This window comes from Stegodyphus dumicola, chromosome X2 (assembly GCF_044657685.1).
Source record: "Stegodyphus dumicola isolate Sdum_Otavi_A_Nest chromosome X2, ASM4465768v1".
Taxonomy (NCBI): Eukaryota; Metazoa; Arthropoda; class Arachnida; order Araneae; family Eresidae; genus Stegodyphus; species Stegodyphus dumicola.
Window position 1 is genome coordinate 171,682,173 of NC_140781.1, and position 25,511 is coordinate 171,707,683.

General features: G+C 34.8%; 1 protein-coding gene across 1 annotated transcript in view; it reads right to left on the minus strand.

The window, feature by feature from the left end:
* LOC118184938 (two pore calcium channel protein 1-like) overlaps nt 1–23,882 on the minus strand; it is a 125,193-nt gene extending 101,311 nt beyond the window's left edge. The window contains exon 1 of the mRNA XM_085809102.1: nt 23,778–23,882. Within this exon, the coding sequence (XP_085665228.1) occupies nt 23,778–23,867 (90 nt within the window). The 5' untranslated portion in view covers nt 23,868–23,882. The remainder of the gene's footprint in view (nt 1–23,777) is intronic.
* Nucleotides 23,883–25,511: the final 1,629 nt, after the last annotated feature.

The following is a 25,511-nucleotide window of genomic DNA, read 5'->3' on the forward strand; positions in this document are numbered from 1 at the left end:
AGCATAGACTGGAGATGTTCTATTACGTAATGACTTCAAGGAAGACATCTTTTGACCGCACGAGTACGCCCGCTTACTACTGACTGATCAGTGACAAAATTACCTACTTTTTTTCACTTCTTCTAGAAGGGCGAAATTTCTTTTTGTTCTGTAAGTTACCTCTGTATTGGTAAAGATTTTTTGTGTCAAAAATTTATCCGTATGGCGAGCTGTAAAACTGAAGTGTTTTCCTTTGAAGATAAGGAAAAATTAATCGAAATATACAGAATGGATGTAGTTAAATCGATATGTGCAGGGAAGACAGTTTGTCCGAATCTACAGTTGGTACCATGTGGAAAAACTGTGTCATGATAAATTTTTATCTGAGGAAGTGCTTTAATGAGGACAGAGGCCGAGCATAAGGATGTTGATGAAGCATTGCTGAAATGGTTTGCCATTTAGAGAAGCTGCAATCTACCCTTGTCTGGAAAATGCTAACTATACAGGTATATTTTAGATGGAGATGTGTAATTGGAGAAACGAGTCTAAACCATGATTTTTATGCTATGTAATTTATGGGGTAAAATTATTAACGTATTATGAAACTGGAAAGCTATGGAAAAAGAAATTTAGTAATTGCACGTAATAATACCTGTAATTAAAATTTAATAAGTTTCTTAAATTATGAATATTGTTAACTTCTTTTGGGAGATATGGCAATGCTAATCAGTCTTTTTTGTAATTCATCAATCAGTTTTTATATTGTTTCGTGAGGTGATCTCTATCAGACCGAATGTAGCGAACCAAACTTTCGGTGTCATAAAGTTTGTTATAGCGAGGTTTGACTGCGATTGTTTACAGTTTTGAAATGGAAAAATCTAAGAAATAATACTTTTTTGATTTTCTTTGTCAAAATTTTTAAAAATGCACTGAAATAGAATATAAATAATATAAAAATATTTCTCTTTTCAAATTTATATTACAATTATTTGTGAATGTAACGAAGCAAAATCGCAAATAATTTTCTCAAATTATTTTTTCGTACTTTAACAACTTTTGATTATAGAGGAAATAATCATATCGGGCAGCTTTTCTTGGTGAAGTGAAACTTTCGATAAACTGCTTCTTCACCAGACGTTACAGCAATGGATAATGTGAGAACTATTTGCAACGCAGTTAAACTCATATTCGATGCATTATTATTATTTAATAAATATAACTTTTAGAAGGTTCATATTTATTACTGCTTTAATGCCTGGAGTAAATTGAAACTGCATGAATCATATTGCATATTGTAGAGTCATTAGATTATTTTAAGCAGGAGTGATGAAAAATGAGCAATACCCTCACCGGGACTCGAAGCTAGACTTCTCGAATGCACGCCGAGTGTGCTAACCGCTACATCACGAAGACATGCTAGAAGGAAGGAGAAAATACCTTATAATACTTCTGATGATATTTTTAGAACATTTACACGATTTGGACATCTAATAAAGTTGGACTCTGCTGCTTTTTTTATCGTGAAGTCCAATGACATAAAACTTTCATCAGACAAAAATTGAAAATTGGAAGGTATCTCGTTTAATTTCCATACCTATAATTATTGGTTAAGCGAATTAAACATTTATCAGTTTTTTTTTCTGCTATAAAAGAGCTATTCTCTGAAAAGCTAGCTCTTTTATCATTTGATTCTTGATAATCTAATTATCTTTATTTTCCACTACAGCAAAAATTTTGTTGATATATTTCCATGCGTAAAACTAAATTTTTAAACAAAATGACAATCCCAGGAAGCAAATCGATGTAGAGTTACGGATTTTGATAGCAAGCCTTTATTTGCTTTTCTGTTTCTTGCAGTTTTAGTTTCATGCAGATAACATGCATAAAAATTTAAAACTGATTTCTTTCAAGATGCTGTTATTCCAGCTCATTGCTATGATTTAGCAATTGATAACATATCTTTAAAGAACCGATACATTTCAGTTATCTCTAGGTTTAATTTTTTGATTAAGTTTGCATTTGATACGTCCGTACGAGCTTTTAATGCTAGTTTAAAAAGAGACACAAGCAAATTTCTTCTGTTTGTTGAAGTATAGGATTTAAAAAAATTATAGATCCTCTGTGAAATTAAAAATAGAAAAATTACCCTAGTTTAGTTCGTAAAAGCAATATTTTGTTATATCAAATATAAACAATAAGTAGAACATGAAATGTATTTGGAAATCAATAATTTTCGGCGAGCAATATAATATATAAGCTGCGCGATTTCAGAAAAGAAAAATTAGATAGCTTAATCAACCAAACATCTAATTGTGTCCCAGTCTGCAATTAACGTTATTCATATAGCATTATTTATTAGGAAGATAATAAGTATCGCATTCTTATGCTGTTATCTAGTTTAATTGACAAAGACACGTTTTAGTACTCGAAACTAGGCGAAAGCCTAATCCGTGGCAATAAGTCGTCGTTTAAGAAACTTAAATACCTCTCTTCTAATTAAAATAAAACATGGCAAGTTTATTACTGCCCTGTGGGCACTAAACACTCCTTAACACGGAAAATTTTTCAGATGGAGTAATAGTTGTAAGCTGTAATTTTGAAGCCCCGAAAAGCCTAAAACTATTCTGCTTAGCATCATAAAGAGATTCTAAAAGCTGATCAAACTACTTTTCCATAACTGTATGCCGTTCCGAGGCAAACAAAATATGGAAATATCTGGACATAGAATATAAAATTCAGTGGAACATTTATACAAAGTATGGAGCAAGAAATTGATTATATGATGCACTCCACTTCAAGACACCGCTCCAGATGGTATTTGTGTCTTTGGTCTTCTGAAAAGAATGATGGAGGTGGGCAATGGAAAACCATCGTCTTCGCTCAAAGAACGGCTATTGAATTTAGATTTAGATTATAGCAAAGAACTCTTAATTAACTACTTAGATTATGGCAAAGAAGTTATTTACTTAATGATAAGAATGCCTTCATGAAAGTCTTTTTAAGGAAAACTGGGTTGTATTCGCGTTGCCTATGAGGAAAACTATAGTCTTTGGATATCTTGTTTAGGTGAATGCAGTTAAGTTGGACTAGTCTTCACTTCAGTGTGCCTTTTTTCATAGGATCCTGAAGTAAAGAGTTACGTTCCAGACTAAGGCGAAACAAGTAAAGAATCAATCATACTGGTGGAGTTTGTTAGGTACTTTTTGTTTATGCTTCCTTACCATAACGTAAATCGATCTAACAATAAAATTTTCTTATTATAATTATTGCAAACCGATTATTTTTGAAAACGAACCACAATCTTCCTGAGTATAAACCAGAGTCATTAATTCAGCTTCCCTCAATTTATTTGGAGTTGTTTCTGATACAGAATTTCTCTTCATTTCTTTCATTTATTGTTTATTATGTTGAAACTAATCTGACCAGACGTGAAATGAGAAGTTATAGGTTAACAAGAAGATAACTGTAACAAAAGATTAATGAAAAACAGAAGGTCGCTCATCTAACATTGAAAGTGAAACAATTAAATATTTAATTAAAATTTAAAATTTAGCATCAAGAAATAAACTTACGTCCTAAAAGTGTTGGAAACTTAATCGCAATTTTAACTTCAGATATGGAAAAATTATCCATAAACCTTCTTCAGCTGGTATCGATTTCCTTGAGAGTTTTCGCATTCCAAAAATTTATCTTCTTTAGTAAATGACATTAACTCCGGTCCAGTCCTCCCTAATGCTTTTAAAATTCTTATTTCTTAATGTTTCTAGTTTCATTACTATTTTTCTCGACAGATGGCGTTACGTTCGTGTTCATTGTGCAACACCTATTGCTTTTGATTTAAATACATTCGTTGCTCCTCCCTTCTTTGCATATTTTTCGGATAATGCATTTATTTTCTACATTATTTTTATATAGTACTTGTATTACTTTATTTGTACTGAAATGCATACTTAGGACTTTGCTACTTTTGACGATTGCATAGCAGGAATCATATGACTATTTTTCTCGCTCCTGACTGGACTTCAGCTTATCTCACTCTCACCCGCCAGTGAGTTTTGCAGAGACAAAATGTCTCGTTTTATTAATCTGATGTGTTCGCATCTTTATGGTGAAACAATTATGAAGAGCCGTTATGCGTGAGGCCCCTAGCGGGATTCCGCGATAAGCTCTGGTAAGACAAGATAAATTCCTGCTGAACACCAGAAAAAGCAACCGGCCGATCATTCGAAGGTGTTCGGCATAATTCTCGTTTGCGTCTCGATTGAGTAAACATTTCATCTTGGCTATTCTCGCTTTTTTTTTTAGAACTTGTATTTTATCTGTTTCTGCTGTTAAGGTACTATAGTAGGTTGGTGCCTGAACTTCGGTTCTTGGAACTGTAAAAGGGCCTAGCATGCCTTAAGGGCTGCATTCTTCGATTGTTACTGCTAGTAACGTTGCTTACTTTTGGAATCTGCTATCATGGATTTTATCCGGAAATTATTTGCTGACTGCCAGAGGCTTAGCGAGCTTAGAAAAACCTTTGCACTGACTAAAGAAGACTCCTTCGCCTATCGGACCCTTAACTACATGATCTTGTTCAAGTTCTTGCTAAGGATTTTCCGCAAAAAATCAAGCATTTCTCTGGACTAACGGACTCGGTAAACAACGATCCCAGAAATGATGCCGCGCAAGCTATTTCCACCAATGCTATTATTGAGGACACTACTGATAATTCGATGGAAAACATGGATTTTCAGGAACAACGCAGCAAGCGTAAATTTCGTCCAGTTTCCTCTCCAGTTCCAGTAATCACAGCCAGCAACCGCTTCTCTGCACTGCAAGACGAAATCGAGGAGCCCAATCCTATCGATGATGAATTTTCCCCTCTGAAAGAGACTGTTCCTCGAAAAAGGATACAAAGCAGTAAGTCGAAAATTGCAAAATACATGGATCTACACCCACTACCACAAGAATTAATTTCTGTTGGCAACAAGCCGTGTAAAACACAGGAAGAAATCCCAACCCAACCAATCAACCTCCTCGGGGGGCTGTGCCCGCCCCCGAGGAGGAGCCAAGCACAGCCATCGCCCAGCCAGCCAGTCAGGAAGCTGCACAAGATTCGTGGGAATCACGTAATGACAACTTTGAATTTCCGAAGCAAAGCTCGAAGCTTCCTCCAGTTGTGATTAAGGATTCCACATTCATATGGAGTCAAATCTCAAGAATTGTAGATGATGCAAAGCTGCAAGACTTCAAAGCACAAATTAAAGCGGATAATGAGTTTCACTTCAACGTTTTCGCCATTACCGCTCATCGTCAAGTGACTGCCCTACTTGACAGTAAAGCAATTAAGTACCACACCTATCAACTATCTTGTGACAAAGATATTAAGGCCGTAATCAGAAGCCTACCCAGTTCCACCAATACAGTGGAAATTCAGGAAGAGCTGATATCGCTTGGTTATCAGGTAAACAAAGTCATCAGATCCGGTTATCAGGTAAACAAGGTCATCTTGGTTATCAGGTCCGGAAATATTCAAGATGTCGCTCTTTTTACTACTAAAACGAACTGAAAAATCGAGGGAGATATTTAATCTAGAATTTCTGGTGCGACTCAGGATCAAAGTCGAAAGATACAAAGGCAGACGGGGACCAATGCAATGTTTCCGCTGTCAAAAATTTTTCCATGCGCAGGCCAGCTGCAAACACACACCCCGTTGTGTTAAATGCGGAGGGGAACGTGATTCTAGGGGTTGTTTAAAACCTTCCTCGGAGCCCCCATGCTGCGCTAGCTGTGGAAAAGAAGCTTCAAAGGTTGTATGTCCTATCCGAAAATGCGATCTGACAAAGTCATCCCTGGGGTCACCTACACAGATAGAGTTATGCAGAACAGCACCATGCCCAAGCAAACTGTGACGTCTCCAGAAGTGACTGTGTTAACACAGAGACTGTATTAACACAGAAACTGGAAGAAAGCCGGGATCGTAATCGGTCAACTCACGGCGGCTTTAGCCATGCTAAAGGACATTATGCAAGCTCTTTCGATCTCTAAGCCAAAAGAAAATTCAGCCAAAAGCGTGACAATAAATCATGGATAATTGCACTAACTTCGTGTGCACCTCATTGAAAATTGTTCTGTGGAAAGCGAACAACCTCACCATAAACTTGCACGAGTTACACGATTTTGTAACTGTGCACGAGATGGACGTTTGCATGATCACGGAATCTCATGCTACGTTCTCACACAGCCTAAGACTAGCGAACTTTGCCTCATACAAAAGCGACAGACTTCATCATCGTGGTGGCGGTGCTCTGATGGATGTGAAACGAACTCTGGATGCTTGCTTTATTTCAGCGGACAATTCTAGTGGTTATGAAACCTTAAAAGGGTGTATTACTCTCCCTAGACTAGGACCCACCGTCTGCTGCACAATCTACAATCCCCTCTGGAAATGTTCTCGGTGCAACTCATATGGATACTCTTTTAAATTCTTCTATGCCAACAATTTTCGGCGGAGATATCAACGCTAAGCACTCTGACTGGGGTTGCTATAACACTAACAGAAACGGTCACATGATCCATCATAACGTCACCAGTTATCCAGTATTTCTCTACGTTCCTGATGAGCCTACTTATCGGCCGAATGTAAGAAACAGAAGGCATGATATTTTGGACTTCTTTATCACCACTGTAAATATTCTCATAGCTATCTCTGTTCATAATAAACTCTCATCTGACCATGTTCCGGTCACAGCATATCTGGGCATCCAGAATAGCAAGGATCTTCCTTCAATTAAAATCACGGACTGGGATTTGTTCTATAACACCGTAGCCACCGCCAAGTTCAACATTGGCTCCTTAAAGTCAGAAGCAGATATCGATGTAGCATATGCGATGTAACGATGCAGCAGATGTTTTGTAATTTCACGAACTTTCTTACTAAGTTCAGAGAGGAAGCTACCAGAACAGTTGACGGCAACCTCGAAGCTCCCGGCCCACAGCAAAGAAGTCATCAAATCTTGGAATAGGCTGCGCAAAGTGCTTAATAGGACATGGGACCCTTCAATTTAAACCTAAATCAATAGGCTAAACAGAAAAATCAAGACCCTTATTCAAGGACATAAAACGGCCACATGTAACGACAAAATCTTTAATATTAACTTGGACTCCGATTCTGTATGGGAAATCATTAAAAACTTGAAGAAGCCTTGAATCCAAAATCGGCCCCTCAAGGATGCACAAGGATTGGCGTGTTCAAACTCTGAGAAGGCAAATCTTTCTGCCAACCACCTATCCGAACAGTTCAAACCCAACACTCAGCAGTCTAATCTGGGATCGGAGAATGAAATTGCCGAATTTGTGGAAAAAGGGATTATATCGCCGGCTTCCCGCAATGCTCCCAAATTTGCTTCTCCACTGGCATTAAAAGTATTATTAGATCATTAAATTAGAAGAAAGCACACGAAATTGATTGCATTAATAACAAAATGCTGAGGAAGCTACCTGACAGTTGTATTAGTAAGATAACAAACACCCTGAATGACTGCCTGCAAAATTCGCATTTTCCCAATACATGGAAACACGCACTTATTTTCCTAACTCAAAAACCTGAAAAACCACATAACAACCTTGCAAGCTACCGACTCATAAGCATACTGTCTGCTCTCAGTAAAATCCTAGAAAGAATCATCTATAATCGCATTAAGGATTACCTCAGCGTAATAACTTCAAAACAGCATGGATTCTGCAATGGACTAGTGACAGGTGACGGAGGACGGGGACGCCTGGTGTCTAACATAGGTAAGCAGGCACGTGTCCTGCGTCCTCCCCTATTTAGAAGCTACGACTTCCTGGAGCCATAGTAGGCTCCACCGGGAGTTTATAATGATTTGAAACATAGAGGTTACAGTGTCATACTGGAGCAGTTTCAGCTTTACATTGGTGATAGAATAACATAATGCTGTGATTGTACATAGATGCATATAAATATAAATAAATATAGGAGAGTAACAGAGAGAGAAGGCAGGAGAAAGGATGACAAAAAAACACAAAAATCGTGCACTACACCGATGCGGTACTTACAGTACTTACAAGTGCACAAGACTGGAACAGATACACGATATTTACAGATACGCTGATGGTAGTTATTACAAGTACACAATTCCTACAATAGCAAATACGTAATACAATCGCTAACACACTAGTATACATGCGCAAATACATGATATTTACAAATATGCTGGCACTAATACTTACAACTGCATGATACAAGAAAAAAAAAAAAAAAAAGGGCAATTTCGCAATACAAAAGCAAGTAAGCAATTACACATATACAAATACTCTAATATAGATACATTAAAAGCAGATACACATTACAGTTACATCGATTGCATTATTGTAAAGAAATCGTAAATAGGGGAACAATACTTATGCATGTTGATATATAAATTGAAATATAAATTCCTATTATGTAAATAATAATGATACTATAGAAATGTTTGTGTTGTGGATTATTCTGGTAATACACCGATATAAGTGCTTGCAATACAATACTTACAGGTGTCAATACTGGAGTAAATGCATGATTTTTACAGATACACTGATATTAATATCTACAGGTACACAGTTGTGCGGAAACAAATACACAATACAATCGAGAATACGCAAAAACAAGATATTAACAAATGCGTTGTCACCAGCACTAACAGGTACATGATACAGAAACAGATTCGCATTATAAACGAAAATACGCAGTTACACATATACAAGTATGCAGTTACACATATACAAGTTTGCAGATACACATGCTCTTTATAAATCAATGGTCTAATCACAACAACATGACTTGTGAGAATCACAAAATTCATTGGGAGCGCGCTGCACAATAAAATGAGTACTGTCATCCTGATGCTAGACGTGGCCAAAGCTTTTGTCCCCGTTTGACATACAGGTCTTATTTACAAGCTCACTCAAATGGACTTCCTTCGCGAGACCATTCTCATATTCCGCTCTTTTCTGCAAAATCGTACCTTCTGTCCGGAAAGGAAACATCATCTCAAGTGGCAGAAACATCCTTTGCGGTGTTCCCCAGGGAAGCGTTATCAGTCCTATTTTGTACATTTTATACGTAAATGTTTTCCCAGACTTCAATGATCACAACACCTTGTTCGCCTGCTATGCAGACGACACGGCACTCCCGATACAGTGTCGTCGGCCGAACCACGCTCTTGTCAAGTTACTAGAAAAAATCCCTGTTATCGAGGACTGGTGCGCCAAATGGAAGACCCGCGTTCTTCCAGAGAAGTCGCAAGTCTTTATCAGAAAATTTCGTACCAGAGGCAACATCACTAATAGCATCACTCTCTTCAGACATCAAAGTTCCAAAAGTCACCCAAGCTGTCTACCTTGGAATCATATTAAATCGCTCATTCAAATGGTCTTCTCATATCAAACAAGTGCACAGCAAGGCGTGGAGAGTAGCCTTGAGATTATATCTCCTTCTAAAGGATCAGCTCCTGTCACTAGATCGTAAAAGGCAAATTTACGCCTCAGTCATCCGGCCTATTCTTACATATGCCTCGTCTACCTGGGCAAGAGCCAGCGTAAGTAACATCTATTCCTTACAAAAAATTCAAAACAAGATTCTCAGGATAATCACCGGAGCTCCATACTACGTTAGGAACAAAAATCTGCATGCTGACCTGAAACTGGAACTTATTTCTGATTTTCTGCCCAGAATAAATGTTAAATTTTTTGATAAAGCTACGTAAAACACTTCCGCCGGCTTTGCAGATATTCTCGCTCACGAAATACTGGCAGAAGAAAGGAATAATAGGCCATTTGCAGCTTTTCTCTTAGCGCAGAGACAAGATCAACATGTGTAACCTTCGTATTAACTTTAGTGCAAATTTTAGACATAAAAACTTTCAGTAGTTCAGCTGGAGTCATAGGACTGCCGCCACACCCCTGATAGGACAATGCTAGTCGTTTATCATCGCATCCTCACCCGCCAGTGAGATTTCAGAGACAATGCCTCTCACTGTTTTCTTATTTTTATTGTATTTTATCTTAAGATATACACGTTTATGGTGGAATAATTTGATGAGCCCTTATGTGTGAGGCACCTCGTGGGATTCCGTGATAAGCTCTGGTAAGAGAGGAATTAATTCCCGCTGAAAACCAGAATATGCAATCAAAGCATCCTTCTTTGCAGAATTATTTTTGCTCCTGAAGAAGGGGAATCTGCGTCTGATCCCTCTCGAAATCATCAGAGTTATAACTCTGTGCGAAAGTAAAAAAGCTGTTTTGCCAAATTTAAAATATTTTCTGTGACTTGAGATTATCTAGATTCCAAGACTGTCAGACAAATTGCATTTTGATCCAGCACTTTTTTCAAGTTATTGAATTTTCATCATTAAACATGTTATTGTAAATTAAGTGTTTGCTTTTAAGGAAAGAATTACAAATAAATACTTCAGAGTCCAGATAGGCAGAATTCTTGAATATGCTCATGGGAGATCATGACACCATTGAAAGGGTAGATAGTTTGTTTTGCCATGGGAGTGTAGACGTCGCATCAGACCAGGAAAACTGTAAATCTTTGTTTTATAATGATGTTAATCATTTTTAGTATTTCTTTAAGCTCTCTGTCTCGACCATATTTACTAATGCATCCCCCAAACACCCCTCTTATAAACCAATACGTATATCAGAGTAGATGAAATTATTAAATTTGATTAGAAATATTAAGCTCGAGTCCTTCTTTTGAGACTTTTAATTTGTCTTTGATAGACTAAAAATTTTTCTCTATCAAACAGATAAATTTAATTTAATTTTGCCTTAGTTCAAACAATCAATGCTTCAGTTAAAAAAACTGCGCACGTTTATTTCAGCATTGCATTTTTTATGCGGCAATCTAGTACATCGAAAAGCTTCAAAACTGATAAATGTAAATTATCTTCCTTCAAATGTAATAAGTTGTACGTGAAAACCCACAGTCTGACGCGGAAACCAACAAGATGGGAAAACCCATAACTGCCAGATAATATTTCTGATACCGGATACGGAGAAATGCATCACAAACTGAACTATTTTTCAACGGAAAATGAACTATTTTGTGCATTCAACCAACAAATTTTGTAAAAGATTTAATCTGAGCAAAATTTACAGTATACATTCATTTGAGGTAGGTGAGTATGACAGTTTTTGGCTTAATATACTAGAACGTTTGAGTTTCCTTCCTTCTTTGAATACTATATAATTATTCGGCTTTTGTTATTTATGAAATGCAGTTAATATTTCACACGTGTTACCTCATTTTTGATGTCACTTGATTTCAATTAATAGGACAATAATTAAAATCTTTTTGTTGTGATCAATTATTGAGCCTTAACTATGGTATAAAAGTAAAAAGAACCGTTATTCTTTGAAGAAATGATTAATTAACAGAGTATTTTATCGCTGAGAATGACACTACAAAATATTCTGCTAATTTATTCTTTCAAGGAAAGAAATGTTTCTCAAACATTTTGCTTCATTATACATCTCATCGATTATCTATGCATGGCTATCTACGGCATGTATTAACATTCTAAGAAACTTATTATTGTTATTTATGAATGATAAAGAATTAACAGATCATATAGTCGAAACCTGGAAGTTTTTAAATTGCTGAGAAGCGTTTTATAGCTGCAATTTCTACGATGACTATCTCTGAAAATGACTGGTATTTTTTTTAGAACAAGCTTAAATAACGGTACCGAATATCATTGATGGTGATATTCTATAAGGCAATCACCTCCACAAAGACAAAATACCTAGAACCGTAGGTGGTCATTCTAGAAAGGTTTCACAATATAACATTTTAAATTATTTAATAAAATATTTGCGAAATGAGTTTAATCAGGTAATTGATAAATGGAAGTAAATATAAACGCCAGATGATATTAGTTCGATGTTTTTTTACCTTAATATAATCTCCTTCATACTGATATTATCTAAATGTCTAACTACCTCAGGTGTTTAAAATTAAATTTCAACATTTACTTTGAATTCAAAACGCAATTATTTTCAGTTAAAAACTTTGCACTTTACGTTTCGAGCCTGTAATTTTAATAAATAAATAAATATTTATATATATATATATAATTAAAAAAAGTAATGATGCTACGTTGCTAATAAATCTTATGATTAAGCGTATTCAAATGGTTCTTAGAGCAAAATCCGTACTTCCTTTTGCGATCGATGGAAGAGCGACCTTCTAAATTTCCAGCATCCACTAAAATTATTACACTTTTCCCAAGGATCCTAGAAACGGTCGTTTCATTGTGTTTATTTTGGCGATTTTGAGTCCTTGCTCGTCATAACGACAGCGCGACCTTCCTTTGAGTTCCCCTTCTTTACTGGAGGTCCGTTCTTGAGGTTCAGCTATTGAGCGTCTGTCGCCGTTTCAAAGCAGTGAATAGCAGCGCACCGGCCTAGTTATTTGACCTAGTTTGGTCGCCGTATTCTATTTTACTGGGAAAAGGTACACAAAAAAGAATAATTGGCTCTAAATCGGAGGTAGAATAGCTTTTTTAAAGATTTAGATCTTTACTTATCTCAGAAATATTTTAATACTAGAGTCACTAGTCTCTTGTTCCGTTTCTGCAGTTTCGAGAAGCTGTAAACGATTTCGCTCATTTTCCATTTTAAATGAGGAGGATAATTTCCTTTTGAATGCCGAAATAAACTGTTCTATACATCCACGTCAGATGTATCACGTAGAAAACTCTGCTTCGAGATTAGTGATGACATAATAATTATTAAGTATTAAAAAAGTATTTAAAGACTTAGATGAAAATTAGTTTCGAGATTATTGCATTTTATTGTAATAGTTAATCAAGAATAAAACCAAGCTTTTACTGCTTTTTATTGCATCAGAGGTTCGTGCAGCAGCCCTATTCTTCTGCAAGATAAATCTGCTTTTATTTTTTTCCTTCCTATCTACCTTTCCCCTTCTATCATATACCGACTAATTTTCTCCTGAATTATGTGCTCATTATTTTATGTGAAATGTGTTAGCGAAGAAATAAGTAATAAATTCCATTTGTTTTATTTTATGTTATTCTGTTTGCAAAGATCTGGTATGCGGTATTTCTCCCGCCTTCTTAACGAGCCTTGGTGGTGTAGTGGTCTGCACGTTCAACGAGAACTTGAGAGGTCCGCGGTTCGATTCCCGGCGAAGGCTTTGCTAATTTTTCATCTTTCCTGCTTCCAAAAAATATCTAATGTCTCTACAGTGGCGCCCGAACTAAAAGGGTTTTGGATGATGATTCTCTTCACCCAGGATTTGGCGATTGGGTCCCCTAAAAACCCCAGTCGTCCTTTAAAAGGGGGAGTATATGGGTATTTCTCCCGCCTTCTTAACGGGCCTTCGTGGTGTAGCGGTCTGCACATTCAGCGTGTAATTGAGAGGTCCATGGTTTGATTCCCGGCGAAGGAGTTGCTAATTTTTTATCTTTCCTGCTTCCAAAAAAATACCCAATGTTTCTACACTGGAAGATTACGATAAAAGCCTGACATAGATAAAATCAGTCTACGAACATGCACAGCTATCTAAACATACGAAAGCGATACATGAATTCAGATACCTCTTTAAGTTTTATATTTATTTATTATTATTATTACTTTGAATAACTATCTGGTTTATCATTCCATATAACAAAGTCGATAAATGCATTTCCTATAGTTCGAAGTTAATACAACATTTTAATTAATTATAAGTCACGCGTACAGGTTGGCCAGTCTTTAGGCGATGTAGCTTATTTGCTAAAGAAATAAGCCAAATAAAACTTCAGAACTGAATACGGTGAAGACAGACATCTACTAGATTATCTCTTGCAGTGCATTGATAATTTTCGATTCAGATTAATGTCAAATTAAAATTTAACTCTGCTTCTTTGAAAAGAGAGCTAGAAGTTTATCTGCTGCCCTGTTCCACACTGGATTTATTTTTTCAGAATAATATCACTTTAAATGGCTATTAATCTACGAATAATTACTTTCGGTAATTTTAAATTCTAGAATCAACGAATCATTCAACAAGTGCTTATTTCGATTCTAACAAAATGCCCGTAGTAGTCTAAAATGAATGGGAACCTGAAAGTCGCATTTGATCAACTTTCGTGAACAAAAAATTGATGCATAGATCGAGAAAGGAAGCGTTTAGTGATATCATTTTTAATGCAATTATAAACCTGATGTAACTAAGAAAGTTAAATCTTTAATTATTATTCATTTCCTTATATTTTCTGAATACCATTACATCAGAAGAAATAGTATTTAGGTGAAGGTGGATTTACATCTTTCAAGTAACCGGTTGTCATGTTCTTTGTTTAAGAGGCATTTACTTATGTTTGCTGGATACAGCAGTATCAAAAGACTGAAATGAAAAAGCTAACCGTATTTGCTTAGAAGAGATAGCCATAATACGTAAACGGCAGATAAAGACAAATGCAGATTATCTTATGGCAATCCATCGAAAACGGAAAGCAAAACATCGTATTAAAATCATATTATGCTTCTCAGTTAGTTAAGGACTCTACAATGATTAACTTTAAAACTCAGCTGTTTTTTCTTTTTTAATTTAAAAGTGAATTTCATAGTGCTGTACCAGATAAATACTTATCATTATTATTTACCATTTTTGTTGCTATTATTGCTGACTATACCTTACTTGTGTTTTAATGTTTTTTTAAAAATTTACAGAATTGTAATAATACCATACTAAAATTTCATAAATAAGTTAACGTCAAAACTGTTCTTTACATTTGGATCCGTAATTTGGTCCTAAATTAGTTACATATTTGGGCCATAATTTTGAAACCTGAAATCTCAGAGCTATGCTGTGCCATTGTGCATAATAATGTTAAGTAGTCCTAAAATATCATATCAACAGGTAGGTCTAAAAGGCTGCGGTTATCTATTCTTAGGGTGTGAAAGTAGTATTATATATAATGGTGTCTGGTCAAATTATTAAATGAACTTGATACTTCGGTGGGATGATGGTCAGATATCAGCCTGCTGATCGTAACTGGTCTCGCAGCCTTTTCATTATGGCCTTCATATTATTCTTATCGGTTCAATAAATTTTATTCGTTTCTGGATTAAGCACGCTTCAAGAAGAAATCGAATCTGCTTACGGAGTTTACAAAATATATTTCATCCCATTTCCCTTACTGAAATTTGTGTGCAATAAAATAATCATTTCAAACATAATGTAAATTTCGTAACAAACCATTAATTTCGTAATAACCAACTCAAATGAAGTGTGATGCATTAGTTAGAAGACATATAATCAGAGATATGTGAAATTTAGAAGTTGATTTGATTTACGGAAGTTACTCAGTTTGCAAAATATAACAAGAGGGGATTACAAATCAGCCAAGATCAAATCAGCAAATCAGGCAAGAACTCAGAAATTCCAGAAATTCATTCTAAAACCAAATCTAAATAAATAATAGCCAAAGGCTGCGCAGAATAATTTAAACTTCAATAGGCAAAACACTCTCTGTCTAAACCTTCTCAAACACCTCACTTAAATACACGCGAGCTAATTTGCATTCTGGCAGCAAAACGGAAAGACAAAAGTGAAAGTGAGGGTTCTTAACGTAAAATAACTGGTTGAACAAATTAAATAAACTCTACGCAGTATTAAAAATAAATTAAAATACATTTCCATTGCTTTTAAACTGCTGAAATAAGTTAAGCTAAATAAATAGCTAAATAATTGATTTGAAAAGTAAATTAAAGAGCTTATTCCATATCTAATGTTTCAACGATAAATCAACGATAAATTAGATCTATACCAGATAGGATCAAACTGCGGCTTGCTATTGGCTGGAGGCTTTTTGGCCATTTAAATGCGTTACTCACCTGCATTAAATGTTATTTTTACTTCTGAAATACAGTTGCATTTTGAAACAGATGTCATGCAACGACATGATTTTTTATCAGTTAGTAATTTTATGAATTATCTTAAATTGCATGTGCATAATAATTTAATCGAATTTAAACTGCCCTAATCGTCAGAGTAACAAATAAAATGGAAAAATCCTTCTGTTTCTACAAGTTGCTACTGACTACTTGTTTTCAGAGCATGTAATAGTCATTGGAATAGCACAAAAGATAAATTCTCAGGTCATTTAAAAAATAATACCTTCTCCTTCCCCTCAGGTAGACAGCCTTTGTGTGTTTTGTCATATTCAACTAAACAGTCTTTCTTGAATAACAATTTCTCCATTGTGCACACTGTCTTGTTTCACTTATTTTATGATTTCCCGCATATAACGTGTAAGTTAAAGAAAATCGTGGAATCTGTTTTTCAAATTAGATGATTTAGTTCTCATGCAAATGAAAAGATTTCATCTTACTGTACTTGCAAAAATTATTATAATTCCTTCTTATGATTTCAGTCTACTACTGAAACCAGACAGCAGTTATCAACGAAAGGGAGTTTTTGTCTGAAAAAGAATGCTCGCTTGCATTTTATATCGAAAAAAGTATGAAATCTGTATATCGAAAGAAAAATTAATGTAGATTTCCTGACTACAGTAAGTAGGAGAATAAAACTTCCTATTTATATGTGACTATAGTAGTTACTTAAAAAACACAAAATTCTCTATTTATTTACTTCAAACACATCTTTTCATCAAAATCTATTTCATCACTTTAAATAAAATTTAAAAACGAAATTGCGGCTCTTGGTAAATCTACATCATACATCTCGAAACTTCCTGAATCTTAAATGCGGCTATTAACATCATGAAAGTTTGACCACTCCTGATCTGTAACACTTAAAATGGCAATGCTTTGCCAGGCACCATGAATAATAAATGCCATTGTAAGCAAAAGTAACTGAACCATAGTGCAAAAGTCGAAGACTAAACTATAAACACTTTAATGCTAGAGACAAATATTTCTAATATTGTTAAAAATGTAAAGCTTTTAATAAAATTAAACAGCATTAAGGGGGGAAAATTAAAATGCAAATAAAGCCTTAACATGAAATCTTTTTTTTTTTTTTTTTATTGTAACGATATTATTATGTGTTTCGAATTATTTACGCGTAATCATAAATTTTAAATAAATTTAAGTGATTATACACTAAGAAATTTTTTCTAAAACTTATCTAGAAAGGAAAGATAATGTAAAACCGAGGTACAAGTTAATATGCCTTCTCTCAATAATTCGGGTCCATTAATCCTATTCTTGGTGTAAACCCATTTTTACCAAATAAAAAAAAAAAAAAAAAAAAAAAAGAAAAGAAAAGAAACTTTACTTGCAAAAATTTTTATTAATTTATTTAAAATTTTCTTTTAATTTTTGGTTTCAAACTTATGTTTACTTTTCAATGAAACAGAAATCTTTTTAATAAGGCATTCTTAATAGGCGCATAAAGTTAAACGCTTGAATTATGGAATTTACATTCTAGAATTAACATGCTAAGTAAATCAGATAGAACTAATCCATATTTTAACATTATCCATACGACTGAAAAAACTTCCAGGTAGATTGCGACGAGGTATCAGTCGTACAAATTGAGTTAATTTCTGTGCGTACCTTTTTTATTGTTAAAGGGATATGCAAAGGGATAAGTTAAGATAAACGTGAAAAATTACCAATGCATAAAATTTTGAATTTAATAAGTGTTTTTATGATTTTTCGTAGCAACTTTCTTTTCTTGAGAATTCAGGCTCTTAGAAAGAGAGGAAAGGAAAAGCAAAGCCCCGCATTTCGTGGTTTTTTCGTTGTTCTGTTTGTTCACCTCAGCGTAACATGGAGATAGGAAAGGGACACATGGAGGTAGGACTTCCTACCTCCATGGTATATTAAGGGGGAAGATGGAAAAGTTGGCTATTGTTTGTTGGTGTCAGGGAGTTGGCATAGAGATAAGGCCCCCCTTCAATTAGATTTCGGTCACTTGGTCAACTACTTTTTTTTTTTTTTTTTTTTTCAGTAGTTTTTTTTGCGCATTTTCTGTTGTTACCTTGCTGAAAGCCGAAAATGTTGAAAGAGAAATAAAATTTTCAAAAAGATAAAGTTTCACACCCTTAACGGTGGAAGGTTATTTATTTCGATCACTTTTACGATTATTATTTGTGAATGTATAATTCGATCCCAAGGAGAGGTAAATGCAATATCCACCTCCTCCTGTGTACATTTATCAGGCTATTAATATTTCATTCTTTCTAATGGAGTGAGTAAAAATTATATTCGGATTTGCAAATGAGTGCGATCTAGAGGCGTCTGGGGTGATTTTTGAATTTACCGCCTGGTGTGGCACCAGAATTCGCCGTCTGTCTCGATACACAAGCAGACAGTTAAAAATGTTGAAGTAACGAAAATGGGAAATAAAATTAAAACCTAATATTTATTTTTGAAGTAGAATATTAATTCAAAAGTTTTAAAATTATATTACTATTTTGCTTGTTTTTCTTTTTGCAAAACCATCGCTCACATTGTAAAGGTCCACTTCACTGCTCCAGTTGCTGCTATGTAGACAGTATAGAGAGATATCTTAAATGCAAAATATTCACCTGTAGGTTTTAAACACTTCTTAAATATTTTTTATTTAGAAAATGCTTCTAACGGCTACCAAGACGTACTGTAACTGTGAATAAAATTCCCTCTAATATTACGATATTTGGTATTTTGTTCTGGAGATTGTATTTTGGAATAAACTGTAAAGTTGAAAAGGATTGTCTTTCCATTTTCCCTCAATTCCTTGTATTCAGTTTTCCCTAGTAATAACGGAAATAAAACTCTGAAATATTTATCTCTTAACGAGGAATTCTATTTCATTAATGTCATCGTGAACATAATGTATATTCGTATTTTTCATTCAAATTTTTCGACGAGTGTAGAAGGTATAACAAGAGTATATAGCTGTTAAAATCTCATACTAGTTTTATTAAATACTTTTTCTAGAGTAAAGATCAGTTGTTTTTTGTCATTCCTTATGGCAATTCAGAATCTCGTTATTCTTCATCTGCCTCGACGATCTACATGAAAAATGCTTTATAAAATAATTTCTCATCTAGAAAATGCCGCCCCCAAAATGTACCGTCTGGAGCAGTTCGCGCTCCTCTAGCTACGTCACTGGATGTTAGAGTCCTAACCTTTCGTAATTCAAGGGTCAACTGCAATGGAAATGATGAGGGAAACGTACAGAGGCGACACGGAAGTGGTGATGTACAAAAGCAATGCTTCTATTTTTAGCTAACTTTCTCATAGGAGGAGGACTAGGGACAATATTTTCCTCCCTCCCTCTTGACATTATATCTTTAAAACCAGAGAAATAACTGTCTTTTTTTCCCTATCCTAGGCTACAGGGGGTAGACGCAGTTATCCCATTTAAAAAAATTTTTTTTTTATTTTTATTTATTTTCTGACTCTCAATACTAGAGAAAATAACCGCTTTTCTGTAATTCATGTTAACAGAGACTTCTAGATCTAATATGATTTACGCTTCTGTTTTGCTTCTACAAATATACTTAGTTATAATTTTAAGCTTGAGAAAATTTACGAAACAAATTAAAAGGAACAGAAATACATTTTAGAAAAACTTTGGTGCGGATTTAAAAAAGATTTTTGAATACTTTTTGCACATCATAAAATTAGAACACATATCGGATTTGCAAAAAAAAATTTCTGGAGGTTTAGGCTGAACTTATATTCTTTAGATTTAAAAAAAAAAAAAAAAAAAAAAAAACTGTTTCAGATTTTAGACTCTGGAATCTAAAGATCAGACTGCAGTTTACTATTTATGGGTAAGAGTTTTCCACTCATTGTACTGCAAACAATTCCGTTTACTTGAATCAGCAAATTGACGGAGGCAAACAGGAATTTTGTTTCTGCCTAAATGGGCGAACCTATCTAAAATATCTTTGCCCACTACAGATATTTTTCCGCAATGGGAAGAGCAACTCGCATTTGTTTCAAATAAGGGAAACGCATGCCTTTGGATCTTCGAGCAATCAGCCAGCGCTGGATTATCTGTCTAGCTACATGGGACGGCCACCCAAGGCGCTAGGTACAATAAGGCTCAAAATGTGTCAGAAAATTAATTTGAACAAACTGTTCACATGTGTTAATACTACACTGGTTTCCAAAAGTTAAGCAACAAGTGGAAAACTGATGACAACTAAAAAAGTATGCAAGCAAATTTAAGGAAACTTGGTGATAATATTTATTATAGCATTTACAAGTTAAAAACACAAAATATTATAAACAGTATTTACTTTTAGAATATCAACATGAACATAAAATCTTCTAGATTCAGACAAAAAATTTTAAATACAAAAAAACTTCTCAATAGTGCTTATGATAAAACAGCAATACAGGTCTGACAGTGCCGTGTCATGCTGTTTATAATGCTCTCAATAAGTTGCATGGGTAACATTGCCCATTGATCAAGTAAAGCATTTCTAATCCCATCTAGGGTTTAGGAGGAGGCTGGAGGCCAGCAAAAGTCTCTCAGGAGCGTCTTATAGATGTTTAGAGGGATTAAGTTCGGGAAAGCGTGTTTGCCTTTACATTTGGATTTAAGTCTCTTCAAGAAATTGAAGCACGAGAAGAGTAGTGTCACAAGGATATTATCTGCTTGCAAAATGAAGGTATCGCCAAGTGCGGCAGCGTACAGGCGAAAGTAGTATCCAGTATGTCGTCTCTGTATCTCTGCGCATTCAAAAAACGAATTCCATGTAGCAACACATATAGTTCTGCATGCCCACATAAATATGCTCTTCTCCATACAAGAACACTACTTTCTGCATAGGTATAACAGACATCCACTGATTTGTAGTCCAGTTTACATGACCAGTTCAAAAGCTAAAGTTAAGCGGGACTCACAGTGCCGGTCGCCCAGCCATACAAACCTTTTCCGAACTACCGTGGCTGATACTGTTCTTTCTGCAGCAGAAATAAGCGAGGATCTAAGCTGAGATAGAGTTCAGTCCTGTTGTGACGTGTACTAAGTCGTCGCAAATACCAGTCATCTGCAGAAGTGATAATTCTTGGCCTACCTTCGTTAGGTCTTCGAGAGGCTGAATAAGTAGTCAGAAATTGGTTCTACAACCGGCTTGCCACGAAACGGTCGGCATTTTACCCATCTTGTAACGTCACAGTGTCACTGACTTGCTTCTAATCGGCTTATGGCTCTACAACGTAATTCTGTTCACAAATGTCGCTTCGAAATCATTTTTACGCTTTGGTTATCTCGAAATCGTTTAGTATACCGTCGTTCATTGAATAGCGATTCCCTCCTAAACACTTGGTTTTCAGTTATATAGCATTTACGTAAAGCGATGGAAGTGCTACACTTTTGTTTACTTTTATATGTAACATATCCATATTTCAAGAATTTTGAACTACTTTTAGCCGATGTATCGCGATTTTCCAATTTGTAGCTTGCCTTTTGTAAAGCAGTGTATATTAAACGACGCCTGAGACGCTTTGTGCCCAGTGCACGTAAATATCTTTGTGGGGCACTGTAATCAACTTGTATGTGAGAAAATATTTCCTGTCTTAAATGATACTCATCTAGTGGGCTAGGGCCAGTATCAAAGATAGTTCAAGCGGTACGGCTGCGGAATTTTGAGATAGCAAAATTTTTGGAATCTGGAGAAGGATAGCACTAAAATTTAGGAACAGGAACATTTTTATAACATAGAATTTTTATAACTAGAATAGGAAAGGCACTATGTAGCAGAACTTAGGGGCAGGAAAATATTTAGAATTTAGGGAAGCACTGGGCAGGAGAATCTAAGACACACAGAGATTGTATCAGGCAGCAAAATGCATAGCACCGGCCCTTAATAGCGTCAGTAAACGTTCTCTCAAATAATATACGCATTCAAAATCAGAAATTTTGCTATAAGAAATCCCGCATGCTTCAGCTGCACATTTTATAAGCAGCTGCTGACTGAAAGAATAAACATATGGTGCACCTGTGCATGTCATTAACGCGATTTATTTTGGATCCTCTACGTATAAATTATATGTAGACATTTTTATGGATGAGGAAGTGCAAACATTTTCTTTGATGTTTCTTTTAGGCTTATTGACATGTTCTTTGTTTTCCCTTCCCCCCTTTTTTTAAAGTAAGAGGAAACACAAATATTTCAGTTTCAAAATCTCGGCAAAGTTGAAAAGGTGGCAAAAGCTAACCCCAGTTACTCGTTTAAAAAGTTTAATTAAAATTTATTAAAATCCCATGTTAAATGAACCAACATTAAAAAGTACAAATAAAGATAATTCATCCCTATATTTGCCAAAATTTCATAAACACATACATAAAATTGTTTTTAAAGAATTTTAAAATTTCTTATAATAATTTCTTTAAAATTATATCCTCTGCAGCTCAAGCGCAGGAATTATTTAAATTATCTTTCTACTTTCTTAACCCAATGTGTGTATGTATATGTTACCGTGAAAGACCGAAATTGGAGAATGTAGACTTTCACCGGAGAATATCAACATTCACCAAATATGTCGGTGAAAGACCGAATATTTCACTACATTCTTGTATATTCGGACCCTCACCGGTGTATGTCGACAATCACAGATATGCTCTGGTGAAAGTCGAAAAGAGAGGTCATAAAGTGCCATAAAGTTTAAGTTGTTGCAATAAATAAGATTTGAATCACATAATTTAGTAAGTTTTTTATTACTGTTATTTTATTTTCTCATTTAGAACGTACTGTATAATTAAGTAAATTTTTAACTTCTATTATTTTCCTTTCTCATTTTGAATGTATTGTGTGTTTTAGGTTCTCATGTTCTTAAGTTCTTATTTCAAGTCTCAAGTGCGTTTATTCGCGACTGAATTACGGAGAAGAAAATATAATGTTATATGTTCAACATTCACCATTAATACATGGTGATTGTCGACATTGACCGGTGTAAGTCAGAAATAAGAGTAGTTGGAAAATATTTCGGACATACACCAAGAGACTATGTGAATGTTGACATTCACCGGTGAAAGTCGACATTCTCCAGATTTCGGTGTTTCACCGTAACATATATATATATATACGTAGGGTTTAATGTTTTCTAAGGGAAAAAAAAAAAAAATCAGCTTTATAATTTTAACTAACAATATAACACCTCACTACCAATTAAAACGAGGGAATATTAACAACCAAAACAATTTTCCCTAGGATGGAATAAGCTTTCTTCGGTCTGGGTTTCGAATTCTGGCGAACGGGCTGGCTGCATGGGCGTTTCGTGGTTTTCCCCATTGGTAACGTGTATACGAACCAGTTTTCATTAGAAAGACCTCCACGAAAGCATCCGTTCCCTTAGGCAGATAGTCCTCGTGTGTTTTGGCAGAATTAAATAAACCAAACCAATAAATTGAAAGAAAGCAAAATAAAGTGTTAGAAATTATAAATATTTTTATAGTAAAATTCAGTGTAATTTTCCTTTGAAAAAATATCATCTTCGATAAAGTGGACTGATTTTTCCATTATAGGACCACACGTGCCAAACAAATTCGTCCCGAAAAATTATGATCTGTAATTGCCTGTTTACAACAGTTAAATTAAATGTATTATTCTTATTTCTGAGAAGTATTCTGTTATAAGAAATAAGGATAATACATTAGTAATTTAATAATAATTAATATACGTGTAATTCAGTATAATAGTGATTTAACATAATAATGAAATAAATATAATAGAATAATTATGCAAAATAATTTTGTCCACGAATATTTTTTAAGGTTTCTTTCTTTTTTTAATTGAAATATTTAAACTAAGAGACATGTTTCTTACCATCAGAAGTCCGCCAGCATCTGAGTGGTAAAGTCCTTGAACGCTATTAATTGGCCCAGGTTCAAATCCCGGCAAATGGGCTGGTAGCATGGAAGATTTCGTGGTTTTCACTTTCTGTGATATGAATATGGTCCAGTTTCATCAAACATTGCTCCTTGAAGGCAATTCCATTCCTTAGGCTTTACGTCGTCATGTGCTTTACAATGATCCTAATCCTTACGCTAAAAAAACTTTTACGGCTTTAGAAATGAACCGATGACGAAATTATATTTTCCTCGAAGTCACGAGAAGTATCAAGTTCGCGCATATATTTTTCTGGAGAAAACTGTTGGCACTTTTTTCCCTATAATGGAAAAAATTCAAATGAACACTTCAGATAATTATCATTCATTCAGTGATAGTGGAGTACAGCAGATCCAGCTAATTTCCAATTTAGCCTTGGAAGTTTTATTCCAATTTAGAGGGAAAGATTCAGTAATTTTATTTCCAGTTCAGCCCGATCGAGAAATGTCTCCTCATTTCGTTTATAACACAGCTTTCAGATTCCTTTATTATATTATTAAGATTATTGCGGTTTATCTTGTTAGGATATGATGGCATATATAAACAATATATTGTGTAAATATTTTGCTTTCCGTTTTTTGTATGAATTGAAACATAAAACTTCATTTTACGAATTCCTAAAACATACCACAAGAAGGCAGTTTATTATGACTCTAAAAGCTTTTAGCCATTAGTAATATTTCAACATACAGTAAGACCCCGCTTAACGCGGGGGATACGTTCCATCGAAGTAGAGCGTAATGCGAAACAGCGCTAAGCGAGGCTATCTTAACATGTAAATAATGGGGTTAGGGGAGGACTGATAAAAAATGGTTAGGCATTAAATTTAATAATGTTTTTTTTAATAAAAATAAAATCAAACATTTATTTCTTACAAAAATAAAAACAATATAAACGCATATACTTTTAAAAACAAATAAAATTCTCAGTCAGATCATTCAGTCTATTCTGGGTTTCCAATTTTCTGCCTTTTTGTTAAGAAGGCATTATGATAGATTGGCTTAATGGCATATTGCGTTCAATTTCGTCGTCAATCCATATAGACAGTCGTTTTTCCATTTCCTCTATAATGTTATTTCTAGAACGGGTAATTCTAGTTGCAGAGCTTGACGTAGTTGCAGTTGCCGATGACAGTATTTTTTCTTTATTCTTAAGAATTGTCCTTATTGTTGAAGTTGCCAAAATCAATGCAGCGCTAATTTGAGATTGACGTTCACCAGAATCTAATCTTCTAATCACTTGCATTTGAGTTTCCAGTGAAATGCTTTTTCTGGTTGCTTTCTTTTCTTGTTTTTTATTATCACCCATGATAAAAACTAAAGATCATAATATTTGTCACTGTATTAATCGTTATAGTATTATACAAATTTAAACTTACAATAATGTCAGCAAATGTTTCAAATGATAAAAATGCGTCCACCAAGCAAGAAACACAACTGCACTGTTTCGGATATGTTATTTGGAAACCTAGCGCTGCGCACAATTTCGGAGAATCCCCGGGTTGAAATAAAAGAGCGTTAAACCGAAACAGCGCTAAACGAAACAGCGTTAAGCGGGGTCTTACTGTAGTTTTGAAGCTATAAAATAGCTAAGTTTAATTTCAAAATTAAAATTTCTTTTTCAAAATTAAAATGTCAAGTTTCTGGAATATTTCCGCGCTAAGTTCCACAT